The sequence below is a fragment of the Barbus barbus genome (genome assembly GCF_936440315.1).
Source record: "Barbus barbus genome assembly, chromosome: 3".
Classification (NCBI taxonomy): domain Eukaryota; kingdom Metazoa; phylum Chordata; class Actinopteri; order Cypriniformes; family Cyprinidae; genus Barbus; species Barbus barbus.
Genome location: NC_136731.1, coordinates 30411754 through 30434473, shown reverse-complemented (window position 1 = coordinate 30434473; position 22720 = coordinate 30411754). Strand labels below are relative to the sequence as shown.

Genomic DNA, 22720 nt, shown 5'->3' with positions numbered 1-22720 from the left:
CTGTTGTATTGGAGTATTTTGGGAATATGTAGTAATGTTATAATACCTATAATTGTATCCATTGAAATGTATAAAATGATAATGATATTTTGGCATTGTTATTGTCATGCACATTTGAAATAGAGATAAATTATTTGACCTATATTCACCTGGCTGGAGATGCTCCATTATGCTGTTCTCAGAGCCACAGGTAAACCACTTAAGGCCAAAATAAATGCAGAAATGTTGTGACTATAATACGTCTTGAACTGCTACGGTCTTGATTCCTTTCAGCTGCAACCTCCATTAGCTTACGGCCCCATGCATTTGCTCTTTGTGTTAAAGCACTAATGGCAGTTTCTCATGGACACCCATCAATTTAGGACACATGGGATGTGTCTTTATCTTCAGAATGTGGTCCCAGGCTGTTAAAGGGTATCTGTGTAAATTGTCTTCGATGAAGCATCACTGCCTCTATGAACTGTTGTCCTACCTGCCACTTAAGTTACTCTTTGCACTGTTAAGCCAAAGAATAGCCAGCAGCCCCATCAAAAGCTTGACCCCATTGACAAACCATTGCAGGAAGTTCTTCATTCAGTATCCATTAAGCGTATTCAGAGCAGTGCTCCATTCTTGCTGTATGCCCATGTAATAAATGATGGATGGAATAAAAATAGGATGTGCTAAAGTTAGGAAGTAAATGGCTGAAGGGAGAACTGGTCAGTGGCTATTAGTCTGTTTCTGTTTGTGAAAAAGCCAATTCAAACTGACAAGTAATGCATTGTCAAAATGCGGCAATGTTAACTAATAAGGATAAAGTGTATCAAATACATTTTTAAATTAAAAAGCAGTCAGTTTGGATAAAAATAGAGAATCACATTTCATAGTTTGGTCATGACATATGATAATAAGTTTGGTGTTCTAGTAGGCCTATTGTGATCTGATATAGACATTATACTGGAGGTTTGCAATCAACTCTCAGAATATGGTTTAATCCCTCTAGAATTGTGTGTATGTACAATCTGGTGCACCATTAATCTTATCAAGCCTATATTTAGCATAGCTATTACTATTTTAAATTATATTTATCTCACATTTTGTCTACAGTATTTTAGCCGTGGTTCAGTTTGGTTAGTGGCAGCTACTTATTCTCCATCTTCACATTATCGAGCACATTTTGTTTAGTTAATGATATAAGCAGTTTTCATATTAGATGGATTCTGTGGTGAAAGGGTTTTTTTTCTTGCCACCTTTTTATGAAACAGTCATTGGTTGCCAATGTTTTTGTCTGTCTTTCACCAAGACATCCCTTGTTTCTTTTAGCATTAGCCAAAAATGCATTCCATGATGACAGTGGTCTAACAAAAGGGGGCTCATCTGATCTGCTGCTTGCCGTCCTGCAGGCACCTCTTCTCATCTTACACCTCCTGATGTTGCTACTGGGTGTGATATCACAGAAGACTGACATAAGTGTTGCTCTGAGATGAGCAGATGACAGATACCTTTGTATCAGCCAAAGAGGCAAACATTTAAATCTCCCTGTTTACAGCCATTCCACCTTTGATGATGCTTTCAGGTTTATGTGAAATAGTGTGCAATATAATTCAAACAAACTATAGCTCAAAAATTTTATGTTCTTGTTTTGCATAAATGAACAGTATTAAACAACACATAGTCTAAATTGTTTACACTGTAACTTTTGGCCCTCTAGCAGTTATATAAATTTAATATAAAAACTGCAAGTGTTTTACAGAAGAACATTGTTTTTGTTGTGGCTCTGCAGTGCAGATAAATAAATGAGGTTGGAGGCACCAGTGTACAGATGGATACAGGACATCTTATCAGAGAAGATGGTCAAATATATACAGTTTTCTTGTTTTGTTTTTAAACTGGAGATTCCCTAGAGGTTTACCATTTTGTAATGATCTGTGGTCAATTTTTCTAATTTGTTGTGACAATAAACCTTCAGCTTCACGCTGTTCACAACCAGAGCTGTTTCTTGCGTGTACAAATATGAGACACGTGGGCAAATGACGTCTATATATATACAATTTCCTGCAAAATTCGTCCACCAGCTCTACAATAATGTGCTGTGGGGATGGCATATTTTTATAGGCCAAAACTCAGAAACCCACTTCCAGTTTCATCATACTTAAGTCAATGGGTTTTTGGATAAATGCCTGAACTAAGATCTGTGGTTTACACTAGATCAAGTAATTTTCACATTTTGTAAATATATATCACTAATACACCTGAAGACCAGCTAAAGGCGGTCGATGTGGCTAAATGGGAATACAGAGGTTGTTGGAGACACATCATCAGACCAAGCATGAAAACTCATCTCAGTTTTCACTGCCTCGTTGTGTTTATTATTATTTTTCACTTCTGCCGACAGTATTTCAGCTTCAACATTCATAAAGGTTGTGTTCACTTGTCCAAAAATCCAAAAGCCAATGAAAAATCCCTTCTTTTTTTGTCGAGGGAACTAGGGGTGATGCTACCCAGACAGCAACATTGTGTTGGCCCAGGTCCGGCCCACATCTGGCCGGGCCGACACTGCTTGCTGTCTGGGTAACTTCTGTGTTGGCCTACAAATATCACTGAACCAACCATTGATGAGCCTAGCCTAGTTGGATAAAAACAGGGTTTGCAAGATAGACTGAACACACACATTTAGAACTTTTTTGTGTGTGTAGTGTATAGTGTAAATTTAAATGTGTTTAATAAGTGGCATTCCAACATTGTTCATATTTAGTAAGTTCACTGTTTGTATTTCTTTAATGATCTTGACCCCATCCAGAAGCCGTTTGAAAGTCTTTTATCGTCAGTATTTCCTATCGATTTGGAGCGAGCGCTGTTTAGCGCTAATGAGCGATGAGTGGGTGATTAAAACGCGGAGCGGATTACAAAACGCTTTGAGTGTGAATCCGCGTCAAAATACACGCAGTTCCAGCCCGCCTTTCAAACTACGTGTTGCTTGGCAACAAGCAAAGCTTGGCGTTTTTGGCTGGAACTATTTTAGCTGGCGGAGAGAAAATAAACAAACTGGCCGAATTTTCTCGAACTGAACTGTTTTTATAGCAAGAGATTCGTGCGGACAGCCGCGATATTCAGAAAAGCACATTTGCTGTGTGATTTAATTAAGCACCAGGACATAAATAAATCGCACAGCTAAATAATGTAATGTTTTCTTAAACAAAAACGCTTGGAGCTCCATTTTTCCATATTAGGGCATAGATAGTGGACTAAACGTAGCAGGAGAGTAGAAGCAAATGCGTATGGATTCTAGCGAATAGACAACGGGATATCGGGCGTCCTTTTGTCTCCAACATTAGAAGAGGCATTTAGACTTTAACAGCATATAACCGCCCTCCGATTCCCCCCTCCCAGACAGATTTACCCCAGCACCTCCTCTACATTGGCCCAGCAGTGGCTGAACAGCGTCCTTGCACTTTACTAGTCTGTAACCACTGCCATCAGCTCAACTTCTTCAGCATCGCTCAGCCGTCTCTGCCGCTGCAGCCGGAGCCTATCATCAGTCTCCCTGCCCAGTCCTTTGGCTGTCTACATCGGATACTCCGTCGTCCGTCGTTTTTCGTCAATTAAACACAGGCGTATGTGTGTTTTTGATTAATCTGAGGACATTTCCCATAGATAAGAACAGTCTGCACCAAAGACGGGCTTCGGGTTTTACCCAAAGATACACCACCGAGGTAAGCGACACAAAAATGAATTCATATCGATCTCATCTTTTCCGTGATTGACCCTTGATGACAGTTGACATAAATTAAGATGTTAGCGTGAGATGTTAGTCATTGAGATCCATGCATTCTTATTTTTTGCATTCTTATACTGTTTTTTCCACTCCCTCCATCACAGCTGTGGCTGCCAGCGATTTTGCCGGTGTTACATAAAACTTCGATTTTCTGCGTCCTGCTTTCATCCGTCCCTCTTTTTTGATTAATAAAATCATTGGGTTATTTAAACGTAGCCTATATTTACAGGAAGGAGGAGATTGAGAAGCCTGCAATTCAGCCTCAGCCTGCAGTAGCTTCCTAATAGTTGTATCTGCTCTGGGAAACCTAAATATACCCATTGGAGGTAACTGAGATACACCAAGTCATGCTGGTCTTCATCAGATGATCATGTAGCTACAGAAATGATCACATTTATTGACAGATTTGATTTCTCTTCTTCTTTAGTTCTTTTCACACCAGTAGGACACAACATACACGTATCATATGTGCTTTAGTTTAGTAAATGTTGCATGTTGAATCATTTTGTTAAATCAAACCGAAATTGAATCCTCCCTATTTGGATGCAATGTGGTGATGACCTACATCATTGAACGACCTACATGAAGAACTTGGCTTGGGAAGTTCGTCCTGGTCCTCCATCTAAAATGTCACACTGCCTACTGTACTGATGAGTACACACATATTATGAACAAACCAAATGCATAAACCTGATGAATCGTATCATTCATTCATTCCATCTAAGATTTGATGCATCAGTAATATTTGGTTCATGACTAATGGGTGAGTGGAAAAAAAGAGGTTTATGGCTTGCGGCAAACTGCTGTATATTCTGGGACACTATTGATTATATTTTTGTATAGGGCCTCAGTGAAGCACTGAAATCAGTGCATTTACCTTCTGGCAATCACTGATTTCTGCTTCCATTGTATCGGTGCACAATGTCGCATTTAAAAAGTCTTTCTTCAATATCTCCATATGAATTTTGCATTTATGGATGGTTTGAAAGAAGTGAGAAGTTTTACAGTTTGCGAAACCTCTTTGTCCCCCAACCATTTCTGAGCATCACGTTTGATTTGAAAAACAGCACAATCTCCCAGCTGCTCTGAGTGTGTTTAGTCTCAGATTGTGAAATCAGAGCTTTTAAAGCGCGAGGCTCCAGTGTCTGGCTGGTGTTGCTGGGAAGCGCTTAAAAGCCTTTATGGGACGGATGTAGAGAGGCAGCAGAACACCTGCATGCTGAACTGTCTCTGCTCTCTGGCTCGCACATGCCCTAATGCTGGACTCCTCTCAACACTCAAACTCTCCAGACTCAAAATCTGATACCCTTAACTCCTGCTCCGAGAGGAGGAAGCATTAGACAAGCATCTAATTACTGAAATCTTTATTTATTTGAAAGCCAAATACATTCACGCAGTGCATCCCAGAAAAAAACAGGGATGGGAGAAAACAGAAACAGTATATTCAATGTTGAAATGATTTATCAGGTAATCTAAACTGTGATTCATGTGGTGACATCTATTTGACATGTTTTTCGAGTCAAAAATAAAATAACCTTAGACTACATTAAATAAAATTATTTTTTAAGGGATAGATTAGATGGAAACAGCCCTTTAAGTTAATAACCACACATTTCACTTTTGTGAAAAAAAAAATACAAGAGCAGTCAATTAAAAAAAAAATGAAATTAATGAATCAAACGCTAAATTTAAAAAATGAATCAAACATATCAATAAGTGCTGGAAAAGCCCAACATAAATGATTGTGGTAGTCAAAAGTAAACATTACAAAAAGTGGTTTCTTTTGTTTATTTTCCTATCATGGAACATATGCAAACAGTTCAGCATGGGCATACAAATCACATTCATAAATCCTTAGTACATACAAATAGCGTGAGGTGCTGATTTAGCAAGATTATTAATTACAATCCTCATCGACTGATGCAAAATCAGCTGTTCAAGATAAATCAAAATCAAAATACATTTGTATGTTACATTTACATTTTGAGTCTAAAATCTCCTTAGGGTGGCTGTTGAAAGAATCACTGAGTCATGTAAAAGATCCACTAAAGCAATTTAAGTACGAGCATCTGTTTTAGGACACAATGTGCAAAAACAATCTTCTTTCTTGTTTAGGTTAGTTTGAGCACTTCCACATCAAGCCACAGTCATGGATGAGATGGACTTGCCCCAGATGAAGAAGGAGGTAGAAAGCCTCAAGTACCAGCTGGCCTTCAAACGGGAGAAATCCTCAAAGACAGTGACAGAGTGAGTGTGCTCTCTTTTGTTCTTCACACTGTGATAGTCTCTGTTCCAACCCATATATTTTACGCTGTCGCCCCATATCACAACAGAAAAGAAAATGACTTCTTCTAGCCTCCTTCTATTTTTGTTGCTTTTCGTCACATGATCAAGTACAGAGAAACCTAACAGCAAGTCATTAGAACATCACCCATGTATTCTGCCCTTTTATAACACAAATACTTGATTGGTCAAAATGGCATTGACCACTCAATGTTTTGTTATAATGACTTCTAAACTATACATTTAGTGGTTGTTTTGACAATATTTTAGTTCTACGTTCATTTCTCATATTAGTCTGTGACCTCTCTCTTTTCATACTAATGCATGCTAATAGGTTATTGGAGCAATTTTGTGACTCTTTGCTGTGGGTAAAAATTGCACTTTAAAAATATCACTTTTCAGTAATATTTCAGTATAAACTACAGTGCAAAGGTTTGGAGGTCAATAAGTTTTTTTATATTTTTAAAAAAGTCTCTCATTCTCACCAAAGCTGCATTGATTTGTTAAAAATATAAACATATTGTAAAATAGAATTCGAATGTAAAAGTTCTATTTTAATATATTTTAAAGTGTAATTTATTCTTATGAAGGCAAATCTGAATATTCAGCAGTCATTACTTCAGTCTTCAGTGTCACATGATCCTTCAGAAATCATTTTATTTATACTGAATTGCATAGTTAATAAATCTTTCTAATTATTATAAATTTTGCAAACAGTTGCTTAATATATTTTTTGGAAGCTGTAATAGATTGGAAAAAGAACAGCACTTATTTGATAAAAATGTCTTTACTGTCAAATTTGAATGGTAGTGTATATGGTGAATATAAAACCTCAACGATATATACTAATATTGCTGTGTTATCTGTCCCACGTTTTTGTTGTAATGTTGTAATGGACTTGTATAAGTGATACAAGTAAATAATTAATATAATAGCAATAAAATAGATTGAATTAGCATTTCTTGTCTCTCTAATTATTAATTTGGTAAATAGTGGTCTAATATGCTAAAAAAATGTGCTTTTGTCCTAACTTATCCACTCACCATAGTTCATACCTCATAGTTCCTGTTGTGGAAAGTTATCAGTTTTGTCAGTGGAACCGTTTCCTGATTGAATAACCCTTATGCCACCATAAACTCACTGCAGTTATTTCTGAATTTTCAGGTTCACCTCATGTCACAAATTAGGCTGCCCAGAGGCCAGGTCCTCTTGGTGATTGTTCAGGACAAAGCTAATGCTCTCAGATCCAATTTGAGAGCAAGTGTGGCCTCCTAGTCACACCCACCACTGTCACATTATAGTGACATCTCATTTCCCTGCGTCCCATGGCTCTCTTCCTGAAATATTCACAATGGTAATTTCTCTGTTACAAATTACCTTTTACCGGCCAGTAGTGAACAGCCCAGTTTATGCCAGCGTAGTGGTTCCTTCAGTGTTATTGTGCAGTTTAGCTGAATAAGCAGTTGTGGAGACATAATGTTGGGTCATAATGACTTAATTGCATCTGGGTTTGGATGGAGTCTAGCATGAGTCTAAGAATATCACCCTCATCTTTGATGCACCATTTCTATTAATCGCCCATGATGGATGGTGCTTCAGCAAAGAGTTACGTGATTAACACTCTCATTTATCATTTGTTCAACATGGGTGCGATCTTGCATGGCCCTGATTCCTCAACACTTAGCATCTGTGTTCAAAGTCACACCCATCCAGAGCAAATCTTTGCTCTATTTACTCCTAAATAGTACTCATTTTTGCACCAAATGCAAAGTTTGTTACTGTAAATAGATTACGCAGTTAGCATTGTGTCCCAGAATGATGAGGGAACTTTCTTCCTCTCCTCAGCCTGGTGAAGTGGATCGAGGAGTGTGTGCCTGAGGACCCTTTCCTGAATCCTGAGCTGATGAAGAACAATCCATGGGTGGAGAAGGGCAAGTGTGTGCTTCTATAAAAGAGTACCAGCAGCAGCAGCAGCGGTCACCCCAGTCCTCCTCTGTCTGAGCCTCCACCAGCCTGACAGGATCACACAGCGCTTGCTCTCTCTGTTTCATTCCCTCACCATGAATACAGCAGTTTAGCATCCATTACACAACAAAACACACACTCGCACACACATTAGCTCTATATAGTCACTTGCAGAATTTGACACTTTGACATGCATTACTATTATTATATATAACCATCAATATATCTTTATATGCAGTTAGTGGAATTTCTCTTGCCTACTCGACTTCAGTGTTGTCGCTGCTGCTTGCACGCTTGATCTTGATTTCAAGCATGTAGTGTTGACATCGAAAAGCCAGAAAAAGCCTGCTTTAGACAACATACCGCATGACAGAGGTGAAAAGAAATGGCAAAAGAATGCCTCAAAAAGGCGAAGGCAGCAAATCTGTGAGTTTCCCTCTGTTACGCTGCATGTTCAGTTCTCCTGCAGGCACGTGCACTATTTACACCACACTCAACACTCTCACTTACAGACCATTTTTAAACATGTACAGATCGTTTTAATTTATTGACTTATTTATGAGCATTAAGTAATTTATTTATGGTTTGATTCACAACCGAAGTTGTCGGCGCCGACTGCTTTAGAAGCTACAATGGACCTGCTGTTGTTCAACTGCACCCTTCCTTCCTTGAAAGCTAAAGGATAAAAAAAAAACGCATCTTGCCAGGTCACCATCGAATACTGCCTTGTACACAATTTCCTTAAAAAGAATGTATGTGTGTTGTGAGGGACTACTAAACCATCAGCACCCTTAAGCATTGAATGGATATGCAAACGGAGAGGTTGTGCACTGGCCAAGGCATTTTTTCTTAGATTAATAGCTCAATCTGCACTCATGGCAAGGATGTGGAGTTAATTTATGACTTTTGATTTGTTCATGTTTTTATATATTCAAACAGTAGAAACCTGTCTAATTATCTAGAGGTGTGTTACATATGAGAATGCTTTGAGAAAATATGCATAAGATCAAGTACTAGTTTAATAAAAAGCAATAAGTGATTACATTTTTTATTGAATGTTTTACAAAACATCTTATTGAATAAAGTAGAGGATTTTTAGACAGCTTTAATGTCATTTGTGTGTTTCAATTGGGTGTGCGTCATGGGTTTGTCATGGGTTTATCTGTTTACGCAATAACAATGACTGATTACAGTAGCAATATAGCACATTCATTTAGTTTTAGAATGTACTAATATAATAATAAATTATGATTAAAAAAATCAATCATGTCCCTTCACCCCATTATGGAGCCCTGTGCATGACATGCAGGGAAAATAAAAACACAGTATTGTTCTCATTAATTTGTAAAAAAAAAAAAAAAAAAAAAAATCACCACTTTGTACTAATGTTTCCCCTCATTTTAGTTAAATCATGCCATGATTAAAACCAATAACAAATTACTACAACATGGCCACAGTTTCACCAAAATGAGAGAACAAATTAATAAAACATGGCCACGAATTAATAAGTTGTGGGAGCGAATTCTTCATTTGGCCACAATATCTATTTTTCTGCAATCGGCCATATGCAGGGTTCTGTACTGCTGTACCTAAAGTTCACAATAAGAGTTTTTCTTACTGTAAGAGCCATACAAGCTTGAATGATCACCTGTTTGTTTTTGCAAGCTAAAGAATAAGGGAAGCAAAACAGCTTTAGATAACTGAATAGGTTTCGAGGTGAACTGCTGTTAACTTTACACAGTGTCTTAGAAACACAACACTCATGGCTTGAGATGCTGAAAAAACAGCAGGACTGCACAACAGCTGCATGTTTACACAGACCAACAATTAAAAAATATCAGACATTAAACAAGAATGTTTCTCATGTGAATGGCCCCAAATTTCGAACAGCTTGACAGACTCGATCGAATGACTGCTGTTGAATGAACGATTATCTTCTATGATATTTAAATAAAACAATAGATTGACTTCTAAAACCACTTTTTATGTTTATTTAGTGCTTTCATCACATGTAATCTAATGTCATCAAAAGATCTTCATTTGGGGGCTTTTCTCAACAAATTATATATATAAACAATTATTCATTTAGAAGATGCTTTTATCAAAGACAACTTACAAATGAGGAATACAAGCAATTCATCCTAAACAATCTTAGATGTCTTTTTTTTCATTTTTCCATCCTATTGAGAGAGACAGCTGTCTTTAAACAGATCTGGTATCTCTTTTGTAAAAATAAGCCATAACACAGCTTTGGTACAACAAGACCACTAGCACAATGAGCACAGTCTGTTATCTTTTTATCCACATTCCCAAATTACTGCAAAAAGCATTACAAACTCATTCTCAGCTAAATAATGGAACACACGAGGGTCTTTTTCTCCCAACTAACGGAATCTGCAAAGCCAATGCATCTTCATGCACTTAACAGACATGTGCCTATCGGACCATACAGCAGTCACCCTTTTACCAAACAAAGATCCCATGAGTGGTTCTGGGGACTATGAGACTAATGCAGTGGATAATGGCTCACTCTCTAAGATTAGGATTGGTAATCCTGATGCCCATTGCCTAGCCACACATTCGCATGATTGCTCTCTATGCCGGTTGAACCTGCAGTAGATGACACTCTAATCTGTCCAAAATAATCCACTCTCTCAGCCCCGCCACAAATCTCACTTTATATATATGGGATCACATGGACCAATAGTCTGCTTAAATGTACACATCTGGGGTAAAGTGCTACTATAACCAAGTCTGACACAATGACTGTGAATCTGCATATGGCAAAGCTTAATGCCTCTTTAATCTAAATATCCAATGCATGAATTTGAATCTTATATCTGGATCTGAAATGGGGATTTAAGCTAAAAAGGGCATATGGACTGTGAATGGACATATCACAGGAGAGAATAAATGATGGGTTCTGGCTTGTAAAACAACTTGCTGCTCTAAACACTCTTGCTGTTCTCCTTTGAGAATTTAAAAGCGATGTGTTGTGAGAAGAGAACAATCTCAGAGTGTAAAAGTGTGATCCAGACAGTATTTCAACATCACATAGGTCCGGTTCAAATGAGGATAATGGTCACCAGCGTTTGTGATCATTTAAACATACTTAGTGTCAAACTTATGGATATAATTTAATTTTTAACCACAAGGCAGTGCTAATCTAACCTTTTTGCTCATGCATGACTATGTCTTAAGAACATGATGAACTAAATATGACTGAATTAGGCAAATATGTTTGTCAAGTCCATTATCAATGCAAAAGAAACGACACTTTAAAGAATCAACTCAAACTTCCCTTTTTCTAGGTCATTAGTAAATGTTTGAATATTAATCATTATTCTCAAAAACATTCTGTGAATTATTTGTTTTTGTGCACGTGTGTGTCTGTGTGTATACACTGTATATATATATTGTATATACTGTGTGTGTATATTATATATACTGTGTGTGTGCATGTGTGTGTGTGTGTGTATATAAATATATATCAAAATATATATCAAATTTTAATAAGCAGCATGTTTTTTTAAAGAAATAATAATAAATGGCTATGCAAGAATAATGTATTTGATTAGATTGTCTTTTCAAGAATTGTCTTTTCTTACAATTAAGCTTTTTTTCTTCATTATAATATCAGGGCAGCTGTGTCACTGTGTGACATTTTTTTTACATCGTCCCTAAAAAATATATACATAAAATACATTTTCATTAAAAAAATTGAAAAATGTTCATCATAGATAAGAGGTTTAATCATATCATTGTATGAATAAACAGTTTTGTTTGAATTATTGGAGAGGACAAAAATTTAAAAGAAAAGTAAAACAAATAAATATAAGAAATAAATATTGACTTAAATGTCACTGGTCTGCTTGTATACAGTATAGGTAACACCAACTGATCTCTCATTAACCTGATTTCCAGGGGCCATCTCTACTTCAGGCTCCATGAGTAGTTCATTTAAGAGTAGGACTTAGCTTAAGACTCAGAAGCGTTCATTCTGGTATCCGGGTTGAGAGATGGACAACAGCAATGATCAAGTAGGCTTCCTGAGACTTAATATATGTAAAGTAGCATGTAGTGTGTGGCCATTTATGAACCATTTCTGTCACTGCAGTGTGGCTCTTGTCCCCTGGCAAAGGCAACTGATCCAGTTCTGTCAGTGCACTCTTATATAGTGAACCTACACATATATTTTAGCGCTGTCGAACACCTGCACGCTTCACTCCATTTGCCTGAGCACCCAGGGAGACGGGTAAAGCCGAGGCCATGCTTCATTTCCTCAAATGAGGACAGTGCAAAGATTCTGGAGACACCCATTTTTTCCCTCTCCCCTCTAAACTCTTTTGTTTCCGCGCCCTGAGCTAATTGTAATCGGCTGAGTGTAAATTGAATGAGTGGAGATGTGTGATGGGATTGTGATCTTTGGCCCACTTTTGGCACATGTGCAAACGTGCTCTAAGAGGGGGATGTATGGTTCTAATGCTGCGAAAGGCGGTCTGATCGTACACTGAACCTGAGCGAGAGGTTCCTTCCCAAGGTACATGTCCTCACAGTTCAGAATCAGCCATTTTACAAGGCAAACAAAAACAATCTCGAGCACGGCTGCCCATTATTCCACTGTGGTGTCATTACATGGCTGAGTTAACCCCAGTGGGCCTGCTGTGTTTGCACAACTATCTGGCTGAACTGCCCAAGAGGGACTGAATGCCTCTTATTCCACTCAGTGTTACGTGGCCACTCCTACTATCTCTCAGGCTACCGATATAAAAAAAACATGTACAGTGTGAGTCTTTTGTTAATAAGCAAAAAGCATCCTTCTAAGTCATGCATGAACACTGTCACTGCCATCCCTCCTTCAGACAACAGGCAGTGACAGGAAGTATGTGCTGTGACGTGCCTGTGTGCCCCAGCGGTCCCTCTTTAGGAGATTAAAGCCCCAAGCTGACAGCTCTTTAATCTCTGGTGCTTTGTTAGCAGACCATGTGGTGTAGAAAGAAGCAGCAGTGCCTTATGGGGAATAGGTCTGGGACGAAGTCATCCACAACATTTCACATCATCAGCAGCTGTGATAGAGGTAAAATCATCAAATGTTACCATAAATATTAATCGCTGAACTCACAGATTCTGGAAAACTCATTTTCTGGGACCTAAAATATGCATCTTCTTGAATATTTTTTTTGCCAAGGTCAACATTTTAAGTGTGTTGCACAGTCCACGGGACATTCCAAACCGTGCACATCATCCGTGCCTGCTAAGACTGACAGCAGCTGTATATGCTATATGTCTTACTGTGGAAAAATACTGACTCACTCTAACTGACTGTGTGACATAAGGAGAGAGAGCGGCACACAGGGAATTCCATGGCAACACGCTGACCGAGAGACCACAAGATTCTAGAAATATTCCAAAAGAAGAAATACAGGGTACATGCTTTAAGACCACAGTCTTCCTTTTATAGCGCTCTCCTGTGTGCTCGGAACAGTGGGAGATTTGCCAGTGCACTGATGTTTATGGCAAGATAATAAGACTGCATTCTTTGATTCTGTGTTGTTCTCTTGCAAGATACTCTTTTAAAACATTCTAATTATTTTGCAGTTGGGTTTAAAATGCAGTGAAGTAGAGCATACAAATGGTTGTGGATTATTAATAAATCAAAGAGAAAATATTGTGCAGACCGTGCAGACTGAATGCACAGCTGAAATAAAATATTTAGTGGGAATATTTTGAATGCACGCTTAAGAAAATAACACCCACAGTGCAAAAACCTACAAAACACAGAATTACGCAAACCATCAGATTAGAGCAGGATCCGAAGTTTACAAGCTGGGGCCTCCATAATTCTAAATATGGGAGCAAAATTAGTATAGAAAATAGTGTATACACCACTGTAGAATTTTTAAAATGTTTCTTATGCTCTAGAGAAGGCTGTATTTATTTGAACAGCACTCTCAGAAAAAAAAGGTACAAAAGCTGTCGCTGGGGCTCTGTACCTTAAAGGGTTACTCCACCCCAAAATGAAAATTTTGTCATTAATCACTTACCCCCATATCATTCCAAACCCGTAAAAGCTTTGTTCGTCTTCAGAACACAATTTAAGTTATTTTGGATGAAAACCGGGAGGCTTGTGACTGTCCCATTGACTGCCAAGTAATTAACACTGTCAAGGCCCAGAAAAGTATGAAAGACAACGTCAAAACATCTGTCATCAGTGGTTCAATCGGACTTTTATTAAGCGACGAGAAAACTTTTTGAATGCAAAGAAAACTAAAATAATGACTTTATTCAACAATTCGTCGTCTCTGTGTCAGCGTTGCACCATTTTGGAGAATATCCGCTGGACGTAAACTGCATACGCTGTTCTGTGTCAGCCGTGCCACACGGATACACTGTATTCATTCAAATCAAAGCGTAAATAAACATAGAAGACATATCCATGGGCTGCGTCTGGCACAGAACAGCATACGAAAAGTACTCTCGTTGACCTTGACAGTGTTATTTACTAGGCAGTCAATGGGACAGTCACAAGCCTCCCGGTTTTCATCCAAAATATCTTAAAATATCTCGTTCCGAAGACGAAAGAAGCTTTTACGGGTTTTGAACGACAAGGGATAAAATTTTCATTTTGGGGTGGAGTATCCCTTTACGCGTCCATATTGGTACTTTAAAGTTACATATTAGTATCTAAAGATTGTACCTTTTTTCTGAGAGTGACATAGTAAAAACAGTGATATTGTCAAATACTTTTACAATTTAAAATAACTATAATAATAATATTTTAATTAATTTTTCATTTATTTTCGAGATGGCATAATTTTCAGCATCATTACTCCAGTCTTCAGTGTCACATGATCCTTCATAAATCAATATGCTTATTTGCTGCTTAAGAACTTATTTGATGAATAGAAAGTTCATCAGCATTTATTTCAAATATACTCACTCTAAAAAATGCTGGGTTAAATACAACCCAGCGCTGGGTAAAATATGGACAAACCCAGCGGTTGGGTTACTGCCCAAGGTTGCCAACTGCTGGTTGAAAACAACCCAATCGCTGGGTTTGTCCATAAGTCTTTACTGTCACTTTTGCTCAGCTGAATAAAACTATTAATTAATTGAATACATATCAGTTTATATATAAATAATATCAATACATGTCAATTCCATATCAAATGTTTCCCTTAAAAGTCACTTTCTGACACTGTGTGAGAGTTATAACATCAGACACATAGATTTCTTTCCCCATCCAACCTGGTGCGATCTACTGTGCCTATAATGTCACTTTTCTTTTTCAGTTTTGCTCTCTCTTGCTCCGTCCCTTAGGTCTAATTAACCAGCTCAGGCTCAGCAAAGCGCAGTCAGCCAATTCAAAGGCATTAAAAATTCATGGACAGACATCACAGAAATAACCAGACCTTCTCTTTCCATTTGCCTCTAGAAGTGGGAGGGTGGGTCAGGGAGGTCCTTGGTAGAGAGGAGTAGGTCCATCATGTAATCGGTTCGCTCTCTCCTCCGGTACAGCATCCTTTTGCTTGACCCCATGAGGTTGCACTTGCTGGAGCACTTTTATGAAACTGGAACCCTGCCATTGAGATTGAATAATGCACAGTGAGAAAGCCCATCAACATCTTTATGAGTCATTAGAGATCATATTTACTTTTGCTATAGTAGCAAACACATTTTAAAGTGGTAGTTCATCCAAAAATTAAAATTCTGTCATCATTTACTCACCCTCATGTTGTTGCAAGCCTATTATGAATGTCTAAGAAAGTCATACATGTTTAGACAAACACTGATGATGACATAAATGATTATTCATTTTTGGTTGAACTATTTCTCTTTTAGTTAATTGTAAAAACACAAACCCAATCCAACATAACATAATATATATTAGTATATAAAATATACTAAAATATAAAATAATATTATATATAAATGAGCCCAATCATTTATAATATGTGACCTTGGAGCACTTAAGTAGCACAGGTATATTTGTAGCAATAGCCAAAAATACATTGTATGGGTCAAAATTATCCATTTTTCTTTTATGCCATTTTAAGTAAAGATCATGTTCCATGAAGATATTTTTTTTAATTTTCTGCCGTAAATATATCAAAACTTAATTTTTGATTAGTAATATTCATTGCTAAGAACTTCATTTGGAGAACTTTAAAGGCGATTTTCTCAATATTTAGATTTGTTTGCACCTCAGATTCTAGATTTTCAAATGTATCTCGGCCGAATATTGTCCTATCCTAACAAACCATACATCGATGGAAAGCTTATTCATTGATGTAGCCTATAAGATTTTTAAAAAATTGACCCTTATGACTGGTTTTGTGGTCCATGGTCACATATGAGCTGTATATAAACACATTGAGTTCTGATAGCTCATGTCAAAGAAAGCTTATATTTTTCACACAAACAAATAAGGAGGTCTGCATTTGCTGCAAGGTTTTTGCCTCAACTTTTGGCATCTCCCAGTCCAGAGAAAGCTGCTCAATAAAACATTGCTGTCATGGTAAAACTTTAATGGCTCTGTCTTCGAGCATTAACCCACATGAACACACATTTAGGGCATCTTTTCTGCATAAGCCTTAGTTGAAAAACACCCGCCACCCCACCTCCCCACTCCCAACATCACCAAAGAAGATTTAACAGTCATTTAGCAAATAGAGCTTCCCAGCCCAGATCAAAAAGCATTATATCTGTTCAAAGAGTGTCATGGATGACCGTGTATTAATCCTTTTACATGACAGGTGGATGTGGTGTCTATATAAATCAATCTACCATGTTGTATGAGGTTGTTGCTCTAAGCTACAGTAAACATATACAATGGTCTTCCTTGTATATTCATTTAAAATGAGAGTTTTGTATTTAAATAGATAGTTCACAATTTGTTACTTACCTCATGACATTCAAAACCCAGATTTTTTTTACTTCATGGTGAATATTCTAAGAATATCCTTTCTTGGAAACCTCTTTCTATTGTTGTATTTTTATACTATATTTCCCAAATCAAATATGGCGGTCACGAGACACATGAGAGCCAATGACGTTTAGCGTGAATGGTGTTAGGCGCCATTATTGTAGTCCATATAGCTGTTGTAGTCCATTTCAGAGCTTCGAAGGTGAGGAAAATTATCAAAGTATAATAACAAGTTACATAGCAGCAGAATATGAGATAAAACTGTTCCTTTAATTAGACACGTTCACACGAATGCATAGCATACAATTTGCTGAACATGTTTGTCTGCGTACACAAACAAGTGAGATTAGTGGACACTCCACATTCACTGCCAGAGCAAAACAGTGAGAGATTAAGCCTAATCTGATGATGGGGCACTCCCGTCAAATACAATAAAACAAAATAGATCTCCTTTTTATTGAAGGCTGTTGATTAAAACAGCTTACTTCACCATACACAAGCACCATGATCCTAGAAATCCACTGAATCCTTGCTCCTATAATGTCTTAAGCACTTTAGAGCACAGCCATTTACTGAGACACTCAAGTATTCGTATATATTTATTAAACTGATAGTGTATTGGTTTAATAATTTTTAATAAAAATAATTTTTAGATTTAGGCTACGTTAAAAATTCTCTTTTGTATAGGCTACAGTTTTTATTCTTTTAATGGCACATAACTGAAATCAGTCGGGCTCTTAAAATCGTTAATATCTTATTTTTCTTATTCCTGTTTGACAATATCATGATATCAGCTCTATATGATTTTCTCTGTCTCTCTCTCTCACCCCCACACACACACATTTACACACACATGCATACATGCTGGCTGCATAAGACTTTGTTACATCACAGTGGAGGATGCAGGATTTCAACAAAGTAGAAGTCTGCCCTCCATCGTCCTGTTCCCTGAACATATTCACAGATCATAGTCAGCGGCCACATTCGTTTTAATGATGAAAGATGAAGCAACTCATTCTAGCAATGATATAAACATCGTTTGACAACATAGAGCAATATAGAACTTTATTGGCTTAAATATTGTATAAATAAGATCTTGTCATAAATATGAATCATTTACAAAGTTCATAGGGTTCAAAAAACATTACATGCAATTTGTTGAATATTATCTACATTTTGTGGTAAAAGGGCAAATAAACACACAAATCTCTTAAAAGACGCATATAGCTCATAAATTATGCATAAATCTCTTAAAGGTCTGAATGTTTTGACAAAAAAATTACAGATCAGCCAGTCACAATCATTCCTTTTACATTTACAACAATTACTATTTTTCATTTTTTACTGGTTTACATCCAAAGACACCCACCTTCCTCGAGTTGAATAGATTATAGTTGTGCTGGCTTGATTGAGCAGGGATTTTAAACAGAATATTTACAAGTTCTAATATCATAGTGATTCTTTCTGGTTGACACGATAAGCTGCAATGATGACTTCTGTATGACTAATTCCTCTCCCTGGGGCTGGACTGGAAACACAAGGTTGTCTATGAGGTGAGAAATCTCAGAGCTGCACAGTCCTCCTCCTCCTCCAACTGTGGTAAAATATGATTCACCATTCATCTCTTCAGAGCTGGATCTATTCTTGGAGTCTTAGTCTTGTGCATAAATCAAAAACTTAAAAGAAATGCTGGGGCCGTCTGTGTCGCCGCATCACCATCTGATAAAGAAATGCTGCTTCACGGGTTTCAAGATTCAGGTTACTTGCATAGAAGGACATCATAAAAACAGCTGTGTCAGTCCTAGGTGGACGAATGCAAACCTCTGTTCAGTACTCTTTAGGAAGGAAGTCCTCGTTGGCGGTCTGGTTGGCGAGGGCCTGTTCCAGCAGGGCTCTTTGCGTGATTGCAGGCAGGTAGAGGAACGTGTAGAGGAGCCCCAGTAGCAGAAGAGCGATGATCAGAGGAAGACCCCAATCTGTGGTCATGATTGGCTGTTCACAGCGTGCCTGAAGGAAAGAGCCCTGCATTGTGCCGGTAGCTGTCGGGGAGACACAGAGGAAAGTGTCCGCTGTCCAGAGACTGTTTGGAAGTGTGTCTCTGTATGTGTCCCTTTGGAAGGACACACCTGTCACTAGCCGCTCTGCTTGACACCGAGACACAGCTGTCAATGTAACACTCCAGCCAGATGTCACCAAATCAGGCTTGCCCTACGAGGGACATCCCCAGACTGACAGCAGACACGCCAAAGACATGCAGAACTGATGGTGTCATAAGTAAACATCAAGCATAAAGCATCATCGTTAAACTCTTATAAGTGTATTACCTGCGCATGATTGTTTGACCTAAGCCACTCTCAAGGTAGCATATGGGAAACACGGAATACAGCGTAGAGCTGATTTAAAATGTTATGCAACATTGTTTGGGCACATCACACTATGCTACCACTAATACCTGCATCCAGCACCTCCTCGTTACAGCAAATCACCTCCCAAATCTAGAATATGGATTATAGTGCTTGCATAACGTAATTATGTAATTCTTGGTAACGTTTTATGGCACCATATTTTATGAATTAGACTAAATTGCCTGCACTTCTCGAATAGAATGGGATTAACTGTGGGATATTTTTACACATAAAAATCTGTCTTGTAGTGTCTTGTAGTGCAGGGGTTTTCAAATGATTTAATGCCGTAAAGCCCCCAAATATGATACCCTTGTGAGAGACCCCCTTCTTAAAACATAAATACAACTTTATATACATATTTTATATGAATTAAAAAAGGAGAGATGAACATAATAACAATAACATATAATGAATAATAATAATAATAAATAGTGCAAAATATGAATTGTTGTTGTTAATAATAATATTAAAAACTTTCAATATAAATAATTTCATAACAGAAGATTTAGTTTGAAAAATAGGAATGGCTTGTCCTATTTATAGTATAATGTATACTATAATATATTAACTAATATCTAATAATAATACTAATAATATAAATATGTCATTAATGTCAGAAGTTAACGTATTAACTTTGATGTCTCTAAAATATATATTTTTAAGAAAAAAATGTATCTCTCCAATTTTTTTTCCCTCTCCTCGGGGCCCTCTGGGAGTCCTGGGACCCCAGTTTGAACACCCAGTTCTAGATTAACTGTCAAGTATAATATGCACAATAGTTAAAATGTAAAAAAATAAATAAAAATAAAATAATAATAATAATTTAATTTTATCATGGAGGTCTATAGTAGTCAACATTTGAAGTGGATCAAAAAAGTTAATCAAAGTCGTCCTAAGACAAGAACGCATTTTGGTTTTAGGACAAATTTGATGAAAGGTTTTGATCCACTTCAAATGTTGACTACTGTATACTTGAAAGGCCTGGTTATTTATCCAGTTCTCATACATTCAGTTCAAATGAGCACACATCTTCATTTAGACTGATGTGAAAAGCTGGAAAAGGACGGTAAGTGTGATGGTTACTTATACATGCGTTCTGACTCAGACAGGCTGTCTTAACCTCCACAGAGAAAGGCCTCTCTCTCAGCGCCTGCAAAATCAGGTCAGCTCACTGTAGAGCACCAAAGCAAGGACAGGACACACAGTGCTGGTGAAACCTCAAAGGTGTCCATTGTTGTGCAGACACAAAAGCATATTTCACATAATTGTCCCCTCTCTTTGTCTTTTCATGATTAAATCTGATTAATCATTTATTTTTTTATTTGCTGTCAGATATAAAGATTACAGGAATGCTAAAACAGACAGACTCGGCTAATCAGAGGTGCTTAAGGCAGAGTGGCGCTTAGAAGGTCTTTGATTTTTTTATTACGTGTGAACAAGGCTATTAAGGGGAATATTTTTGCAATTTGGGTGCTGTTAATTGCTTTGGATGAAGAACATGAACGTAATCACGTTGTTGTTGAATTTTTTTAAAAGTGTATAGGCCTATATGTAATTGATCATTAAGAACTGTGCTTTTTAGGTCAGGGTCAGGGTCATTTTCTCAGTGCTCTTTTAATAGAAGGTGTAATATTGCACAAACATGAGTAGTTGACATTTAAAAATTTAAATTCAGAACACACCAACATCATACCTGTCAAAATAAACATGCATTTGACACCTGCATTCCCTTTTACCACAAAATGTTTCTAAATAATTGTTTAAATATTCCAGTGTATTGTCATTCTATCTGTTCATTTATTCACAGCTAAACTCTGTATTAGTTATAGATTTTATGAATAAATTAGTCAGATTAGTTGATTGTGTTGCTAAAAAAAATGATTTATTTTATGTGTGAACAAGGAAACATATACCAGATGATACAGCAAATGAGCTCAGAATTCATGTTTGAGCTATAACTGAGATTTTAAATATGCTACAAATACAAAATTTGTTTATATAATACCATTCAAAAGTTTGGGGTCAGCAAGGATTCATTAATTTAATCCAAAGTGACAGAAAAGATGTTAATAATTTTACAAAAGATTTCTATTTCAAATAAATACTGTCCTTTTTAACTTTCTGTTCATCAAAGAATAATGAAAATAATGTCACAGTTTCCAGAAACATATTAAGCAGCACAACTGTTTTCAACATTGATAATAATAAGAAATGTTTCTTGAGCAGGAAATCAGCATATTAGAAGGATTTCTGAAGGATTATGTGACACTGAAGAGTGGAGTTATGATGCTGAAAATTCAGCTTTGCAACACTGGAATAAATTATATTTTTATATATTTTTTTAAATATATTTAAATAGAAAACAGGAAATTTAAATTGTAATAAATATTTCACAATATTATAACAATAATATAATTGTTAGTGTATTTACTGTACTTATTGTATTTTGGCAAAATGGAGCTTTGGTGAGAATAAGAGACTTGCTCTAAAAAAATAATCGCATTGACTTTTGAACATATTGTTTATATATTTACTGCACACAGCATGTCTTGCCAACCATCTGTTTCAAATGGCCATTATACCAAAGTAATTATATGACTCAATACATATGATCCAGTTGCAGGGAGGATGGCATTAGATAGCATTTTCCCAAAACAGGAAGCATTACATAACCACTCAACAGAGACAAAACCACACTCCGCATCAGGAGAGAAAGATATAACATTTAAAGGACAGAGAGAAAGGAGACAAGGTAACAGTGCCTCCAATTTTCCTTTTCTCTTTAAGCACAACCTGAACAAATCATCTCGACACACTTAATACAGTCCTGACTTTGGCTCCACTGGCTCTTCTCAACAGATAGATAGCGTGTCCATCGCCCACAGACATGGAGGCTGTATCTATTATATAAAGCCCTCGTGAAACCCTGGCCGCTGCAGTGATGACTATACAATGATGGCAAGACTCCACATATCTTATACTGTGCATTTACACACGCACACACACAAAGTACCTAAAAGCACATTCTCTAGACACAGTGTACTATTTTTAGCTCAGCTAGTGGTGAGAACTTCACTGCTAAGAGAAGCATGATTCAGAAAAGTATGAAAATAGTTGATCTTATTTAAAGAGCCCTGCTGACAAATACGATAGAGGCAGTGATCTCTGGACAAGACAGAATAAAATACCACATTTGGTGATGAAAACAGTGAAGTCTTGCTTGTGTGAACATAAAAAAGATCCCTTCAGCAGATATACAAGGAGATAAAGGCATCTCCTCAGTGCTTGGAGGCATATAAACTGTTTCTTGAGTTCAGATGCTGGATATGTTTTCCTGGTGTAAATCTATTGATAAAGACAAATGGGCAAGACTCAAATCCTCTCACA

General features: G+C 37.1%; 1 protein-coding gene across 1 annotated transcript; it reads left to right on the top strand.

Annotated features, from left to right (window-relative positions):
• Positions 1-2978: 2978 nt before the first annotated feature.
• Positions 2979-9107, top strand: gng13b (guanine nucleotide binding protein (G protein), gamma 13b). Its single transcript, XM_079381453.1, has 3 exons — positions 2979-3692; positions 5870-6001; positions 7883-9107. The coding sequence occupies exons 2-3, from the start codon at positions 5904-5906 to the stop codon at positions 7986-7988; spliced, it is 204 nt and encodes a 67-aa protein (XP_079237579.1). The 5' UTR covers positions 2979-3692; positions 5870-5903; the 3' UTR covers positions 7989-9107.
• The last annotated feature ends 13613 nt before the right edge of the window (positions 9108-22720 follow it).

Coding starts and splice junctions, on each gene's coding strand:
- gng13b (XM_079381453.1), top strand. CDS start 5,904: ATGGATGAGATGGACTTGCCCCAGATGAAGAAGGAGGTAGAAAGCCTC. Junction 6,002..7,882: donor TCCTCAAAGACAGTGACAGA/GTGAGTGTGCTC, acceptor TCCTCTCCTCAG/CCTGGTGAAGTGGATCGAGG.